We start from the raw sequence: 18,342 nt of genomic DNA on the forward strand, positions 1-18,342 counted from the left end.
GACCCCTTATCTCCGCCGCCGCGTTCCACCTTCACGCGCCTCCTCCGAAAGCCTCTGGACCGCTCTGCTCGGCTCTCTGAGCCTCGACTAGAAGGCGCGCCGGGAGCCGCAGTGGGGAGGGGAGGGGCTGCTGGCGGGGGGGAGGGGGCGCGACGGGGGCTTCCCGGCTCCAGTCGCAGGTCGGCCGCGGGCCAGGGCGCGCGCGCTGTGGGGCCGGGTGTCCGGGCGCGGCCACGGCCTCGCCTCCTCGCGCTCGCGAGGCCGCCTCCTCACCGCGCCGCCGGCGCTGCCCGGGGGCGGGGACTCGCAGCTGCGGAGGCCGGAGACGCGGCGGCGTTGGAGGCTGCGCGGGGCGCGGAGCGGGCGGGAGCGTGAGGCCGGCGGCGGTGGGAGAGCGGCCCGGGCGGCCTGGGAGCCGGGCCTCGCAGCACCGAGCGGCCACCGGAGCCGCTGCAGGAGGTGAGTGGGCGGCGCGCGTGCTCGGCGCGCCCTTCGGCCGCACTGGCCGCCTTGCTTCTCCTTGTCCCTCCTCGGCCCCGGGCCCGCGCCCAGAGACCCCGCGCCGGGTCCCGGAAACACCCCCTGGCTTGTGCCCGGGCCTCAGCCTTTTACCGGAGTCGGCTCGGGGCCGGCCCCGCGCCTCCCCGCGCCGGAGCCTCCTTCCCGGGGCCGCCCTGACCCGCCGGGTTCCGTCTCCCGGCTTGGGCTCCCCTGCGGACCTGGTCTGGGGCGATGCGGGGCCTTTCTTTTTGTTGTTAGCTGTGTCACGCGCGTCGGCATCCAAAGTCAAAAGCGAGCATTCTCCAAAGTCGCGCTAGTGCCTGCCGTGCGGGCGTGATTGGCACGCGGGGAGGGCGGGCTGGCCGCGCCGCTCCTCTCTTCCCCCTCAGCCCCGCGCGCGCTCGGGCCGCCGCGGTGCCCAAGTTGGCAGCGGTCGCGTCCTGGCAGGTGACCGGGAGCTTGACGCCGGGTTCTTGTTCTGCGAGCCGCCAGAGCTCCTCTGAAGCCCGTCTCAGGGATGCTCCGGGTTCCCTCCTGTACCAGTATTTCCCATCTTTGGCGGCGTGGAGGATCCACAGAACTTTTGTTCTGCTGTAGGAATAGTCTTATGGGTTTCCATACTCTTTATATGTCACACCCTATTTAGTATTCTTAATGATTGTTTTTTGGTAAAACGAAACAGGCAAAATGCCTATTTTGATGAGTGTTCTTTTTAGCGGAATTTAAGAATCATTGTATTCGGCAAGTAATGGTGCTTAAGATATCCCGTTTACAAATTTGCAAAACCAGACTCGTGTGGCTTTCACGGTTTTGAGATTTCTTTTGTCTGGTTTGTGGTCTTCAAGGCCCAGTTGCCCTAAATTAGGCAAATATGGAGGGACATTCCTAGGAGCAGAGTAAGATGTCCAGTAGCCTGCTTAAATATTTAACAGCTCTAGAGTGACTCTGTTTGACTCATGGCCATGAGATTGACTCAAATTTGGCAGTTTTAGTATTTCTGAATTTTTTGTAGCGTGAGACATGAGAAGTGGAATCCCTTGTTGGTCCTTGTGGGTCTCCTAGGGCATCCCTAGCTCCTTCTACTTGTGTTAGAGAAGATTAAGCCAAGCTCATGCTATCGTGAAGAAGAGTTTTACTTTATTTGTAAATAGAAACCAGTAACTTGCTAAGGCTTGCTGTTCTTAGGTCAGAATTCAAGTTTTAAGGGGCCAGTGGTGAAAACACTGAGTTCATAGGATGTTTAAAGAAAACAGGTTAACTCTTCAAGACATATTTTGTTCTCCTGTGAAGATACCACTTTTTTTTTGGTTTTTTTTTTGGTTTTTTTTTGGTATCCTGTGAAGATACCACTTTTTTTTTGGTTTTTTTTTTTGGTTTTTCTCAAAAATGAAAGACCAACGATGAGAGGAAGGGATGCTGGTGGGGGGGGGGGTGTCAGATTTTGGGGACGTTGCCATTAGGAGCTAAGGATGCCGTCTGCTTTCTAATTGCTGGCCCTAGGTCCAGTTATTGATGGGGGAATGAAAAGATTTTGCATTTATATAGTTTTTTTGAGGGGTGTGGCTGAAACAGCAGTGAGGATGGTTGACCATGTTAGGCCCAGGGCTACCTTCAGTCCATTTATGTGGCCACCTTCCCAGCAGGGAGGGAACTGCTGACTGTGCTGAAGATCCTGTGAATGTTGCAAGCTGGCTTTCTGCATCTGAAGCACAAAGGATAGCCAGGCAGAGCCTGGGGAAACTGCCTCTGTCGGGAAGAGTTAGAAGGTGGCCTGTCGCTTCAAGCCAGCTGTGCTGCGTGGGGAACAGGATCCCATCACGGGCGGTTTAGTGAAAGGGAGCTTGAAAGTAGTGTGGTTCCTGAAGACCAGCCCTGCTTCTAAACAGGCTTGGGGTGGCCGGGAGAGGGGGAGGCAGGAACAGGGATGAGGCCCTGTGCCTGGGGCTTTAATTCAGTTGTATTATTGTTGTTTTTATTTTTCTTTAGAAAAAAATAAGGTGCCTTAGAAAAAGATTAATTTCTTTTTTAATGACCTGGGGAATGGGAAGTAACATCTGTAATTGGGATAAGGAAAAAAAGCACTTTTTTTTGTTTAAAAACAAAAACTTGGTTAAAATTATTTTCTAAAAATTCACAGGAGTAAAAGGAACGGTCTTGATATGCTCTTGGCGTTCACCTTAACAAAGTGTGAATGTGATTTCACTTGCTCCCCCAAGATTGTCCTAGATTGTGGTTATTTTCTTTTCTAGACTTTTTCAAGTTACTGATGAAATTACATTGAAAGAGAGACTTGGCTTGAAGTTTAAGGATTATTTCCAAAATTCCCAGAGAGACTACTTTGCTTCACAAAGAAATTTCCCCCATTTTCAGGAAAAAAAATGCATACCTTCTCAGATTTTTACAACATTTTGATCTTATTTTCCTTCAAGGCTGCATTAATAGAACTTCCTCTAACTAAGGTTTTGAAGATTAATTAGTGCCTGACCGGAAGAATATATATGTAAAAATACTATATAATATGATTATAGTGATATATATTGTAGTTTGCTGTGGTTTCCAAGCTTTTTTGCTCATTCTTGTTAGTAAAAAAATTTTAACACCTAAAACGAATACAGTGTAATATGTCAATTATATCTCAATTAAGACCAATTTTTAGCACTCCTCTTATGTGTGTTTGTTACTTAATTATAAATTATATACATGTGCTGCTGTCATCGTTTCCTTGTATCTCAAGGTTCAGTGTACACTTAGAGATGGATTCACTGTTAATCACAGTGGAGGTAAAACCCTTTTTCCTATACTCCTTGAATTTTGAGTATTTTTGGCCTGGTTCTTGTCCTGAGTACGTCATCATTGTTTTTACTTTGTGATGTGGCTCAGGTGAAGCTGACTCAGGGTGGGAAGTGTGTTCCCAGCCTTGGGCTTGTGTTCACCTCTGCTTGCGTTTATTAGTGTAGCTTTAATTTGTGCTTTCGGTAGGAATCTTAAAGCTATTCATATCCTCTGTGGGGTTTAGTTTAGTTATAATTTGTCCATCTACCTCACTGTGCACTTGCCAAAGTCAAAGGAGTGCTTCAGGCATCTCAGAGGGCTGGTGACAGGTGACCCTTGACAGAGGGTCTTTGTGAGGTTGCAGTCAGTCAGTTCCTGCTTTTATTAGCACTATTAGTATTTCATGGTAGTATAATTAGTACGGTGTAACATAGTGTAAAATAATTAGTATATACATAATATATTTAACTTGTTATATGTAATATTTATATTACTAAAACATAGTTGCTATTCTACTTTTTGGATAAAAATAAATGTAACTTCTAGGATTTTTTCCCCAGCCAGGTGGAGCATCTTTTATACCTTCTGGAATGCATGCACCCTGCTGGTAGACAGTTGGTTCTCTCACTTTAGCCACACTCTCAATACCACAGCAGTTCCTTTCAGTTAAGTATTTACTTGGTGGCAAGTAAATGCCCTCATTTAATTTTCACACCAGCCTTAGAAGACAGACTCCAAGGTTATCCCTTTACAGATGAGCCCAGGAGGTTGGGAGGAGAAGAGGAACTGCCCCGTCAGCAAGTCAGAAATGGGTCCTCATGCTGCCCTGCATCTCCTCTCAGTTACCTGCCCAGGCTCAAGACAGGGACCTGGGTCTTCTTAGTGTCCCTGGTGGTGGGGTCCAGCACAGAAGGGAGCCTTGGAATGTATTTGAGTGAGTTCAGTGTATTTCTCTACTTCGTAATACATATATATGTTGTCATTGTTTTGTTTTAGAAGAAGCTGTAAAATACTGTGATTTAATCTGGGAATGCTACAAATACAGCTTCAAAACTTGCTAATGTTACCATTATACATCTTCCTAACATCTCAATTTTTTATTGTTACTGTTTGGCTTTTGTATTAAAGATACGCTCATTGAGGAAAAAAAAATGGTATAAAGCAAAAAAATGAAAGCTTCATTCCTCTATACATTCTGCTCCCTTACTACAACTTGTATATATCCTTCCTTATAAACATTTGCTATACATTTTCTATGGTAGAAAAATATATTGATTTACTGAGTGTATTTTAAAATTTTTTTTAACAAAAGTAGGATATGATAATTACTATTTTGTAACTTTTTTCATGTAACAGTTTGTATTTTGATCATCTGTTGCTCTGTAACAAATCATCTCCAAGCTTAAAACCATCATTTTATTATTGCTCCTGATTCTGTGGGTTGACTGGGCTGCAGTCTTTTGAGGCCCAGTTGGGCTGGAACTTCAAGATGGCTCATTCGCTATTACCAGTTTTTAAAGTATTGCCTTGGTGAATTCTTGGACAGAATTTTAATATACTAATGATTGATTTAGAAAAAAATTTTTAACGGTTTCTCTGATATCAGTGCTGTCAGAACTGGAGGGTCTAGCCCATCAAAATGCTCTCTGTCATTTATATCTGTGTAGCAGATAGATGATTCCTTATCTTTCCTCTGTGTTTTCTGTATCAGTGAGGGAGGTCCTGTAGAAGCCATGTTGCTCTGGAATTAGTGATCACTTCATTCTTATTAAAGAAGAGGTACCTTTATCCACAGGTGAACAGTGACTTTGAGATGGCCAAAGGGAGAAAAGACCCTCGACGAAGTTTCTTTAAATGGAGTCCATTTGGGGTTACTCTTTACCTCTTAGGGAGGTAAAAAGAAACCTTATTTCTCTAGGGCACACAGTAGTAGATAGGTTTAGGGACAATGTTTGCAACTGCAGATGGGAGGTGTGAGAAAATAGTAGAGTAAAATGGAAGGCCAAAGGCCATGAAAGAGCTGGGAGGAAAAAACTCAAACTCAACCTTTAAACAGTAGGGAAATACAAGTATTTCTCCAAAGATAAACAACACACCCCCTCCAACATGTCTTTCCGCTTTTTGAAAATAAATGAGTACAGCCAGAACAAGATTCACTTGTCAGACTTGTCCAGTGAGCTCTGGAGAGGACAGTGGTTCTCAACCTTGACCTGCATCAGCATCACGTGGAGGGCTTTTAAACACAGACCCCAAGTCGCTGACTTGGTAGGTCTGGGGTGGGCCAGAACATTTAAATTTCTAACATTCCAACGTGATGCTGATGCTGCTGGTCCAGGGAACACACTTTGAGAACCACTGAACTACAGCAGGTGTCTAAAGGTACAGCAAACCTTTTCTGTAAAGGGCCAGATGGCATTTTAGGTTCTGCAGGCCCTGTGGGCTATGTCACAGCTACTCACTTCTTGTAGCCCGACAGCGATAGACAATACGTAAATGAATGGGCATCGTTGTATCCCAATAAAACTTCATTTAGGGACACTGAAGTTTTAATTTCGTATATTTCAGTACTTTTCATGTCATGAAATATTATTATTCTGATTTTTTTCACTTAAAAAACTTAAAATCTGAGCTTTCAGGCAGTGTACAGAAACAGGTGGCTGGCAGGATTCGGCCGTTAGGCTGAAGTTTGCCAACTCCTGAACTAGACTAGGAGGAATTTGGGAACGCCTGCCAACGTGTAGTCTTGGTGTCTGTAGGGAAGGTGGCCCTTCTTCAGAAAATCAAGTGCTGGAAGAAGCACAGTGGAATTTGGTTCTCCTCATTCATTTTCACTCATTCACTTCAGTTTTTGGTATTTTCACTGCATAGCGCTAAACATGCACATTAATTTTTAGTTTTTCTTTTTAAAACATTTTATTGAGTATAATTGACATAGCATTAGTTTCAGGCATACAACAAAATGATTCAATATTTGTATATATTGTGAAATGCTCACCACGATGAGTCTAGTTAACATCTGTAACCACATAGTTACGAATTTTTTTTTCTTGTGATGAGAACTTTTAAGATCTACTCTCTTAGCAACTTTCAGATATGCAATACAGTATTATTAACTACATTTACCATGCTATTAAAGGTTTTTCTTTCTAAACTGTTAGCTTCTAGAATTGGGGAAAAATTGGAGGTTGGGAAAGTGAGAGGAGGAGAACCTGTGCACTTCCTAGTAAGTTTTTTTTTTTTAAGAAGATGTTGGGGGTAGGAGTTTAGTAATTTATTTATTTATTTTTGCTGTGTTGGGTCTTCGTTTCTGCGCGAGGGCCTTGTCTAGTTGTGGCAAGCGGGGGCCTCTCACTATTGCAGCCTCTCTTGTTGCGGAGCACAGGCTCCAGACGCGCAGGCTCAGTAGTTGAGGCTCACGGGCCTAGTTGTTCCGCGGCATGTGGGATCCTCCCAGACCAGGGCTCAAACCCGTGTCCCCTGCATTAGCAGGCAGATTCTCAACCACTGCGCCACCAGGGAAGCCCCTAGTAAGTTTTTAAAGCAGTTTAAGGAGAATACAATGGACTTGTCCTTTAACCCTAATGGTTTAGAGCAGGAGTTGGCAAAGTTTCTGGAAGGGAAAGATAGTAAATACTTTAACTGTTTCAGTCTTCGTAATAACCCATCTCAACTTTTCAACTCTGCCTTGTAGCTAGAAAGCAGCTGTGGGCAGTACTTCAAGGGCTGGGCATGGCTGTGTTCAGCAAACCCTTATTTACAAAATGGGCCACCAATGGCCTGTGGGCCTTGGTATGCTAACCCCTGCCTTGGAGACATTCTTGGGACGGAGTAGAATATCTCTAAACCCTCCAAAAAAATGCTGAGTGGGGCGTCCTCCAGTCTGTTGGCTTCACTATGGTGACTTCGGAACTCCGTGCAGGGCACCTCCAGCTCTGGCCCTCCGCCATCCGGGTGAAGCCAGTTCTTCTGAAAAGGAATAAAGGTGCAGCTCCCCTGCTGTTTGGAGAAGGTGTGTTGTTTCTGCAGTGATGACATTGGTCAAACAAGCCAATCCGATTTGATTGCTCCCATATATTTGCCTATATGATTTAAAACCTCTATGTGAAAATGAGGAAATGAAAAAATTATTTAACTAGGAGGTTCAAGGGGCTCATGCATTTGGCCAGTTGCCCATTTTCTTATGCTTTTTCTTTTTCTGAAAAAAGTAATTAGAGGTCTCTGTTTGCTTATAAAAATTTTTGGCTTACAAGCAAACAATAATTTTAACCAGTAGATTGAATTTTTAAAATTAAGCCAGTAGAAAGAATCTGCAGGGTTTTTTTTTTTTTTTTTTAATGACTTTTTCAACTTACCAAGAAACTTTTAGTGCAGACACACACCACTTTCTTTCATTCCAGGGAAACCTGGAATTTCACAGAGTTCGGCTGATTCAGGTTAATCTTTTTCAGTATGTCAGGTGACTGTAATCAAATATGAGACAAAACACATTCTGAAGCCTAAATTATAACTATTAATCTGTCTGACACAGTCTGTCTCCCACCCACTTCCATCACCCTGCAGTCTACATAAATTCTAAGGTGGAGGAGAGGAAGGCGTTTGAAATGTTTGACAGCTGTAAACTCTGGCTCTGAGTTCCCGCCCTCAGTCTTCCTCAGGCTTTGGCATTTACCACCTGTGTTTGTCCCTTTGTCTTCAGCAGCAGGGTTCCTGCAGTCCTGGAAGTCCATGGTGAGGCACCTTGCAGGCCCTCCCTTCCTCTTGGCACAGCTGTGGTCGTCTTCTTACCTGGGCAGCCCTGTGTCCATTGGGAAGTCCAGGGCTCTCCTAACCATCCCTCTGGGTGGCTGCACACCGTCCGGCTGGCCAAGTGCTGGGTCACAGTGACGGGCTTCTGAGACTGTACTCAACTTCCTGGCATCTCTCTTTTGCATAATGTGGTCCTGGTCTGGGATGCCTACTGCTGCAGCGGTATCCGGAGTCAGTCCCAGGAGATGACAGTTACTGCTGCTTCAGTTGACAGCAGAGTCAAGGGAAGAATGCAGATGGCTGGTTCCTATAAAGTAGAACGATTGAGGAAGGAAAGCATTCATCACCTTTTTCTTATAGAACAAGAAAAAGACCAGATCTGGAAATGATTTGTTATTCATCTTTCCATCTCTAATAATGATAGTCAGCATTTATCGAGCAATTGACACTATGTGCCTGTTGTGGTTCTAAGCACTTCTCATATCTTTACTCGTCTGTTACTCACTTGAACCCTCTGAGGAAGACGGTGAGGCACAGATGGGTCCTGTGACTCCGAAGAGGTGGAACCAGGATCCGACTCTGGCCATCAGTTTCCAGAGTTTGTTCTCTTAACACTGCCCTGAGCTTCCTGGTGCTAGCACAGCACCTGTTCCCTAGTAGTTGCTCATTAAATTTTTTACTGACTGGCTAAAGGAAGGAGAATGTTAAATGATCATTTGTACACGTCCTTGAAGTGAGAGTTGAGTTATATTGTTTTCAGAGCTAAAGTATACCCACCCTGACTTACATCTGCAGAAATAACAAAAGATCGAGTGTCCCATCTAAAAGTTTATTTTTAGGGAATTAAGCATATGACAAAGATGGCCTTTCAAAGAACTAAGTAAAAATAGTTTATTCCATAATAAAGGATGCCCAAGGAACTGGCCAGCCGTTACAAAAAAAAAAAAAAAAGTTGTTTTCTTTGTATTTCCTTACTCCTTACATCAAAAAGGAATTCCAAGTAGATGAAACATTTACATAGAAATATGAAAACATAGATATGTTGAGGGGAGATATGGGTAAATGTATATATAAACTTAGAGTAGGAAATGTCTTTCTAAACATAAGCAAAATCTAGAAGCAATAAAAAGAAAAGAGTGATAAGATTAGGTTATTTTAAAAACACCACCACCAACCAAAAATTATGGGCAAAAAATTTTACAGAGAAAGGAGGAGTGGGCCCAGTTGTTCGTAATTTAAGAAGCGTCCCAGGCGATTCTGATGCTCTCTGAGGGTTAAGAGCAGCTGGAATAGAGGGATACAGCCAGTGGAGTGGGAAGAGGAGGACTTTTAATTTTACACTTCGTGTGATTTTTCTCCCCAATTGTATTTGTCTTCTTACATTTTAAAAAGTTAATGAGTAAAAAAAAAAAAAAAAAATTTGTGATCAAAATCAAACAGGATGAGGCAGTAGAGACATTTTTAGCAGATCTATAAAATTTCCTAGAACTTTACTATTTCTGAGCATTAGTCTCTGTTAGTATGTACAATGTTTGCTGATATCAACTGTCAGTTGAATTTAAAACTTTTTTCCCTCTTTTGTCCCGAGAGACCAGAAGCTGGTGAAGAAGCCATCAGCCATTGGAGGCTGGACTCAGCCCTCAATTCATGGGAATTCTGGGGGTGCTTTGTTTTAGGTGATTCAACTAGATTGCTCATTCAGAGAGAGAGGATGTCTCCCAGGGACACACTTAGCTACAGGTACCATGGGGGAGAGCCAGCTTTGTCAGCTCTTCTGTGTTCTCACCTGCAGGAACTTCCCCTCAAAGCTGAGTCCCTGGTAGTCTCCCTTCCCCCTCCTCCCTCACCTCCTTTTCCTCTTCCTCCATTGCTGGCCACACCTGGCATAAAAGCATATCTGTTCTGAGGGAGACTGTTTATTGTGTGTGCTGCCCTCCCTCTGATAAGGACCTTTGATCTGGCTCAGTTTGCCTTGTCCTTGCTGACCAGGGCCAGGATCCAGCCAGACCTGGCTTGGGGTTGAGGCCCGTGAGTGAAACATAGCTCCTTTCTTCTCAGCTGTATTTGTGTTCCTTTTAAGAAGCTCCATGCTCCCTGCAGCCCTTGAAGTCTTCTCCTAACTCGGCTGTGCTGCACAGATATGGCTTCAAAGGGAGAGAGAACAGTGTTCAAAGGAAGCAGAGTATAAATGCCTGTTTCTGCTGCAGGCAGGGCACCTCCGGTCCTGGCTTCACACACTTCTAGAAGGCTTTCCGGCTTTGCTCGGGAAACACTTTAACTGGGTATCTTTGGCAATTCTGTCACAGGGTAAAAAACCCTCCCTGGTTAGGAATCAGATCAAAAAGACTTTGGGGAATTATGAGAAATGGAGTCTTTCTAGTGTGTTGTAGAAGCACTATTATTTGCTATTGCTGCTTAAAGAGATGATGATTTCTCAGATCGTACTGGGAGGTAGGAACTATAATTATAGACAAGAAAACTGAAGTGTGAGAGAAATTGTTACCTGCCTGAGGTGTTGAGCCTGTGTGTGATGGGTTTCTAGGACGGTGCTTGCTCCCACAAGCCTGTCCCAGGGGTCTGGCCACACTGCCCAGGGCACACACCACTGGCTCTGGGTGGGCTACTTAACACGGTCTCCTCCACCGACAGCTTTGCATTTCAAGGAGAAGACGCCGCCAGCCCGTGTTTCGGGGCAGGACACCTTCGTGTTGGTTGTGATGACGCCTGTGGCATGCCTGGGGCGTGGTAATCCTGGTACTGAGGCCTGTGTGTTTGTTTTTATTTGGCAGATTCTCAGCCTGGTCTGTGAGATGATGGGATTGGGAAACGGGCGTCGGAGCATGAAGTCGCCGCCCCTCGTGCTGGCTGCCCTGGTGGCCTGTATCATTGTCCTGGGCTTCAACTACTGGATTGCGAGCTCCCGGAGCGTGGATCTCCAGGTGTTCTGTTTGTGTGGATGTCACAGAGTATTTAAAGCGGCTGGGCGGTGGGGTCCGAGGGGTTTGCTGTTTATCACCACCTAAGGTGTTGCATGCTGTGATGCTCGCTGCGGGGCTCTGCATGTCCCCCCACCCAGCCCCCGGCCTGACGGCACGCCAGCTCTGCTCTTGGGTGGGAGAGGACCCCCTTGTGACTTCTTAGGATTGCTGCCAGGACATGCCTCTGCTTTTCCTGTGAGTTAACAATTTTCAGTCAAGCCTTTTGGGCTGGTTCTGGGAAGACAACTTACGTTAAGTACCCTGCCCACAGCCCGTTCTGGTCCTCCAGTCCACAGTCAGAATCTAAGAGTGGTGCTGGTAATGCACGTGGAGAACGGGCCTGAGAAATACGTTTTTAGAGGTACCAATCTTTATCGGCATCATTTACTGATAATAATAACTTTATCTTTCCCATTCATTGCTGCCCGTCGTGGGTCAGGCAGCGCTGAGCAGTGACAGAGACTCTCATTGACCACAGTTTAGTCAGCCTCTGAGGAGCCCGCTTCGTGACTAGGCCTCCATCTTGGTCCCCCATCCTGTTTTTGGCCTGCCCAGCCCAGGCTTAGCAAAGAATCCCTCTAACTCGTCCCTCCACCCCTGATACCTGAGCAAGGTCCTCATCCCTTATCTTTGATGTCTAGCCCTGGGCCTGCCTTTAGCAAGACTCCTGTTAGGCCAGTTTAGCAAGAATCTCCCCACCCTCTTAGTGCTTTTCCACCCACTGACCCCCTCACTCTGCTCGTTGGCTATAAATCCTCTGCTGTCCTTGCTGGGCTCAGAGTCGAGAACAGTTTCTCTCCCGACTGCAACAGTCATGACCCCTGTTGCAGTAGCCTTGAGTCAAGTTTTCCTTATCATTTTAGCAAGCGTCGGAGTAATTTTTCTTTAAGGATATATTGCATACATTGCCTTCTTTTGTACACAGACTCTCTCGGGTTGGGATTTTATGTTCCCCATTTCACAGGTGGGCAAACTAAGACTCGGAGAGGTTAAGGGCGAGGGGAGCTGGGATGCCAACCCAGTCTTTCTGATGGCAGAGCTTGAGTTCTTAGCTGTGGAAATCCATCCCCTAGGGGTGTTTTGTCCTCCTCTCATGCTTACCTCCCCCCGGTTGCAGTGCTTTTGTCTGAGCTTCCGCTGGACCCCTGTTCTCTGGGCAGATGGGGTCTTGGTGTGCAGAGAATTGAATCTGTTTTCAGAGATTGTGTCTTATAAAGAGTGCTTAAATGCTCTGTTAGTGAGGAAAAGGAACTAAATATTTGAGCACCAACTCACTCCAGGTAAAGCATAAGCCATTTTATGTACAGGCAGACCTTGGCAATATCCCGAATTCAGTTCCAGACTGCCACAATAAAGCCAATAGCGCAATAAAACAAGTCATGTGAGTTTTTGTTTTCCCAGTGCATAAAGAGTTATATTTACACTATATGGTAGTCTGTTAAGTGTTCAATAGTGTTATGTCTAAAAAGTACATACTTAATTTAAAAATACTGCTGGGACTTCCCTGGCAGTCCAGTGGTTAAGACGTCTCGCTTCCAAACGCATGGGGTGTGGGTTCGATCCCTGGTTGGGGAACTAAGATCCCACATGCTTCGAGCCACAACCAAAAAATAAAAATACTGCTAAAAAATGGTAACCATCATCGGAGCCTTCAGGGAGTCATAGTAGTAACTTCAGTGATCATGATTGCAGATCATCATAACAAATACAATGTCCTTGCAGACGCGCATCGTGGAGCTGGAAGGCAGGGTCCGCAGGGCGGCAGCAGAGCGAGGGGCCGTGGAGATGAAAAAGAACGAGTTCCAGGGGGAGCTGGAAAAGCAGCGGGAACAGCTGGACAAAATTCAGTCCAGCCACAACTTTCAAATGGAGAGCGTCAACAAGTTATACCAGGATGAAAAGGCAAGACCTGCTTGGTTTTCCTCTTAATTCTGTTCTAAGTACCATTTATACCCTGTCGAATTCTCCTCAATGGGAGCATAAGCCGCTGTGTGTGTATGTGGTGTAGTTGCGTGGAATGAGCCTCTTGATCAAGCTTTGGATGTCTCCTCATATCGCCATTAGGCCCTGGGTGGGTTTGTTGGAAAAACTTTTGCAGTGCTGATAAATGGGAGAAATGCAAAAGAACTGTCTGAGCAGCACGTTCATCCTCCTGTTACCTTTTTTCCTTACTTTCTACAAGTATGCGTTAAGTACCTACTCTGTGCCAGGCCTGTGCCGGATGCTTGTATCTCACAGAGGAACAGCATTTGTGCCCTTGAGTATCTCACAGTGAGAGGAGATGTAGACCTCCTAATATATACTAACAAAGAAAGTAGGGGACCCAAGAGTGCTGGTTTTTAAATTTAAAAAACACCAGATCCTGCACAGATTAAAAAAGGGGCTTCCCATTAGTGAGCGTATCTAAGCTTTATGTGTCTTGCTTTTTCTGGTTTTCTTGGGACTGTGTGACTCCACTTTCCTGTCTGTTAAATTGTATAATGGTGTGAGTCACTAATACCTTCCTTTCTAAAGTGCATCAAACTCATGACTATTTATTTCCTCGCAAGATTTGACTATTTCCTACTAAAACCAAGTCCACATTCAAGATAATGGATCTCAGGATATGACCTCCTTCCAATAAATCAAACATTTCACAGAGAGAGGCACACGGATTAGTAAGAGCCAGATCTGTGTAAAGTGCTACTAGTTACCGGATAATGAATCATTTCTAGATAGGGCCTCAGACTTTTCCTATGTAACTGGTTTAAAAGGTGAGAAGTGCTTTTTTTTTTTTTTTTTTATTTGCGGAGTACTTTCTCATAGTCACAAATGTGTATTCCTTCCTTGGGAATTGTTCCAGTTTTAATGCTGTTATAGGAAAGTGCTCCCTATAACTTTATAATAAAGTGCTTTCCTATAGGAAAGGTCTCCCTTTTTCTCATGTGTGGGTGACACTATTTGTGCTCCTGAAATCCCCTTAGCTGAATAGAATGGGACCTTGCCATTTCTCACAGTGTGTACACATGCTTAACCTCCTGAAGCACGCTTTGGGAGGCTGCAGAGTTTATTCTCAGGGGATAGAGTGGGCAGAAAGTCCATCTGGGATTTGCAGGACGTACCGAGAAGGTCTCTGGCACTCTGGCCCTCTGCCCAGTTAGGAAGGAGGCCTGTGATGGGACCTGGGGAGTGTTGGGCTGGGAAAGGGGACCCAGCAGAGACCAGCAGCCTTGCCCCATTGGGCCTGGGCTGGACAGGGCAAGGTGGGAAGGACCGTATGTGCTAAGGTCTGGGACCAGCCAGAGCAAGGTTTTCCCATCTGCAGGGAGGGAGGAAAAAGGAGGATGTTTTGTGTACCTGTCTGCCTGCCTCTCCACCCCTGTGTGTATGTGTGTCATTACCTGAAAATTTGACTCTTTTTTCTGTAGGAAGAATTGTCTTTTGTTGATACTCTGATTCTCTGGCCTTCTACATTTTGTTTTTAACTTTTTTTTTTTTGAAATGGTAGTGATAGAAGATAGAAGGGCTGTTCATGTCTGCATGTGGTGTTTGGTTATTGCTTTTAACTGTCCTTGTTTTCTTAACCTCATCAGTCTCCCAAATGCCTCTGAAATTTTACTGGCTCGTGAAATCCAAAATTCTGGGAATGACTAATCTCTCTTTTCATACTCCTCCATGCTTCTGGATATTTTTGTGCATGGCACAAAGTGTGGGTGCCTGTTTGGGGTGGGGAGAAGCAAGAGCGACTGCAGGGTAATTTCTGCTCATGGGACCTTCTGCCTTGGCCTTGGTACGCCGAGGGGCTCCAGAGTCCTGTAAAACAGGTTGCAGGCAGCCGGGCTTCCCGTATCGTATGGGCGGAGTCCTCAGAGACTGCGCTGCCCAGAGCCATTTGTTCTAGCGAATTCATAGTAACACAGTCAATGAAGCTTCATCACCACAGGCAAGCCCTAGATACAGAAATGCTGGCTTATTGAGTGTAAGCTTTGGTGGGGATAAGCCTTCAGACTCGGAATTCTTTGAAATGTGATTGACCGACTGTTTCCTAAAAGCATCTGCCTCTGTAGGAGGAAATGAGAGGGAACATCTCCCAGCCAGAAACCAGGTGACTGTTACACCTCACTTCTGAACACTTCAGTTTTACGGTTTCTTTTTAAAATAGGGGACATAATGCGGGATCTTAGCACTCCTGCCCCACCCCCAAGTTCAAGAACTGTTTGAGCATCCAAGGGGAGGGAGGCTCTTGTAGTCACAGTAAACATCTAACAGTGGATATTGAAAGTCGAGGAGCCCCAGTATAGAAGGTAAAGTACACATTTGAGAGACAGTCAAATAGCCGCTGGGAAAGGGTGAGAGTCCTTTCATTTGGAGTTTTAAGCTTTTATAGGAGATGTGATACAAAGTTCTTTTCATTTTGGGGGTGGGGATGGGGGCTCGTTTCTTAGCTCCAGGAGGATTTTTGCCGTAGTTTGGGGTGAGGGTGAATGGCATGGGGCTTCCGGCCAGGCAGCCCTGGGTTCGAATCCTTGTTTTCCTTAACTGTATGATTTCAGGCAAGTCAGTTAAGTTCCCTGGACCTGTTTTCTCAGCCACCAAGTGGAAATAACAACAGAATCCCTTTTGCAGGGTGGCTGCAGTGATTCAGTGTAATATTTGTGAAGGCTTTATCACAGTGCCTGACATGGAGCAGAAGCCCAAAACGCGGTAGCTAGTATTATTACAACTAGTCGTCGTGGTAGTAATGGTGATAGCATAGGGGTAGAGGTAGTAGTAAACCACAGCATCTGGAGTGATAATATTATTATTATTATTTTTTTTTGGTATGGACTCTTCTTTTTTCTTCTAAATTAAAACCATGAAAACAGATTGTCTTGGCTTTCAGAAGAGATGAAGGAGGTGCTGGGGTGTCTGTTAGAGCCAAGCGCGAACAGTGCAGTTGAGCCGTGCGAAGAGCACCAACAACAGCTGTCACACCAGCGACCAGAGCGCGTGTTTTGCAAATCTCTGCCGAGCCAGGGTTACGTTCCGCATTACACAGGAACTGTCTCCTGTCTTCCTCTCAGTAGCCTCATGCAGTTGGTGCTCATCGTACAGGGAGGGATCTGAGGTCCAAAGGGAGTTAGTACCTGTCACCTAGGATGTGACCTAGAGCCTGGGTGGCCGCCAGCGGGGCCTCCATCTCTGCCCCTGGCCTCCTTCTGCTCTGTGTAGACCCCGCGTCGCTGGGCCGCAGGGGGCCTCTCCAGAGCTCTCCATCACCTAATTCACGCAGAGGGCCTGGGTGTGGCCACAGAAGAAACCAGGTTGGCCTGAGTTGATAGTTGTTAAAGCTGGGCGATGGGATCACTTTTCTGTTTCCTTGCTTCGAAAGACTACTGTTATTCCCGCTAGCTCTCCTCTGTCCCCAATTCCAAATTCTGAGGCAAAAAATAACCTGATTGTTTCAATCTGGCTGGGAAGTCCCCAGAGAAGTGGGGCTGGTCTGTCACCCCCAGTACATGACTCTGTGTTATCTATTTTTTTTAATCTTAGGAAGTTAGCACTCGTGCTTTGAATTGGAATGAGGCTCTTTTTCAGAATTTTAAAGACCCTACTGGTGGACTAATAGTGATTCTCAGCTGTGGGAGGAGCTGGCTTGCTAGCACGTATGGGTGCAAATCTCACGTGACCTAGGGCGTTCCAACCTTGGCCAGCATCCCTACCTCAGGCTGGCATTGCTACTCTGCATGGGCATAAAAGTCCCCAAGTTGGGGGCTGGGTAGAAGCTTGAAAGCCGAACCTATCAGGGACAGTGTGGTAATGAAATTTATGCCTCGTTCTGGTCAACACTGTCTAACAATTCCCTGTGACGGTGGAAATGTTCCTTTTTTTTGCTCTGTGGTACGGTAGCAGCTGGCCCCATGTAGCTTTTGAATACCTAAAATGTAGCTAGTGGGACTACGGAACTGAATTTTGAATTTTATTTAATTTTAACTAATTTAAAATTAGATAGCCATGTATTGGACAGCACAGGTTTGGACAGTAGAGACAGACCAAAAGTAAAACTAAACAAATGGGGCTGTCTCAAACTAAAAAAGCTTTTGCACAGCAAAGGAAATTATCAACAAGACCAAAGGCTGCCAGATGAATGGGAAAAGATATTTGCAAACTATGTATCTGATAGGTGTTAGTATCTAAAATATGCAGAGAACTCATACAGCTCAACATCAGAAAAACAAAGAACCCGAGTAAAAAATGGGCGGAGCATCTGAATAGACTGTTTTTTTCAAGGAAGACATACAGATGGCCAACAGGCACATGAAAAGGTGCTCAACATCACTAATCATCAGGGAAATGGAAATCAAAACCACAGTGAAATATCACCTCACACCTGTCAAAATGGCAATTATCAATAAGACAACAAATAACAGGTGTTGGCAAGGAGGTGGAGAAAAGGGAACCCTCTTGCACTGTTGGTGGGAATGTAAATTGGTGCAGCCACCATGGAGAACACTATGGAGCTTCCTCAAAAAAATTAAAAATAGAACTACCATATGATCCAGCAGTTCCACTCCTGGGCATTTATCCTAAGAAAACAAAAACACTGATTTGAAAAGATATATGCACCCCTGTGTTCATTGCAGCATTACTCACAATAGTCAAGATATGGAAGCAACCTAAGTGCCCATCAGTAGATGAATGGATAATGAAGATGTGGTGTATACATACAGTGGAATACTATTCAGCCGTAAAAAAGAATGAAGTCGGGCTTCCCTGGTGGCACAGTGGTTGAGAGTCCGCCTGCCGATGCAGGGCACCACGGGTTCTTGCCCCGGTCCGGGAAGATCCCACATGCCGTGGAGTGGCTGGGCCCGTGAGCCATGGCCGCTGATCCTGCGCGTCCGGAGCCTGTGCTCCGCAACGGGAGAGGCCACAACAGTGAGAGGCCCGCGTACCACCAAAAAAAAAAAAAAGTTGAATTGCTGGAACAGAAGTTGTACATATATATTATTACATTTTTATTAGCTCTTTCCGCCTTGCTCACCAAATGTGGTCCTGCTGTTGTTGTCTTTTTCTTTCTGCACCTTCCTGGCCTGTTCCTTTTTCACCAGCCACAGCCCATTGGATGCAGGGAGAAGCCTGGTACAGTGAAGTGCACCCATTGCTAGGGCAGCAGCTGATCAGTCAGGTTCTCTGTCTTGATAATTTGAACCAAATCTCACAGACTGATTGCTTGATGGTAAACACTTCAAATGAGACTTCAGATGATTCTTGGAGATTGAACTGTCATTTTCATTTTCTTTCTTTTCTGCATTCCTGTCTGTTGCATAAATAGGTGTGGTTGAGACCGTTTGCATAAATGCTATTATGCAAGTTAACTGGGTGG

The 18,342-nt window shown here is 45.5% G+C and overlaps 1 protein-coding gene across 2 annotated transcripts in view; it reads left to right on the top strand.

Annotated features, from left to right (window-relative positions):
• Positions 1-246: 246 nt before the first annotated feature.
• Positions 247-18,342, top strand: part of GOLM1 (golgi membrane protein 1) — a 56,553-nt gene continuing 38,457 nt past the window's right edge. The window contains exons 1-3 of one of the 2 annotated variants that reach the window (XM_033857879.2): positions 247-459; positions 10,809-10,958; positions 12,720-12,899. In XM_033857879.2, coding sequence (XP_033713770.1) covers positions 10,830-10,958; positions 12,720-12,899 — 309 coding nt within the window. In that variant the 5' untranslated portion in view covers positions 247-459; positions 10,809-10,829. The remainder of the gene's footprint in view (positions 460-10,808; positions 10,959-12,719; positions 12,900-18,342) is intronic. The other variant, XM_073806001.1, reaches the window with a different exon arrangement.

Source organism: Tursiops truncatus, chromosome 6 (genome assembly GCF_011762595.2).
Source record: "Tursiops truncatus isolate mTurTru1 chromosome 6, mTurTru1.mat.Y, whole genome shotgun sequence".
Classification (NCBI taxonomy): Eukaryota; Metazoa; Chordata; class Mammalia; order Artiodactyla; family Delphinidae; genus Tursiops; species Tursiops truncatus.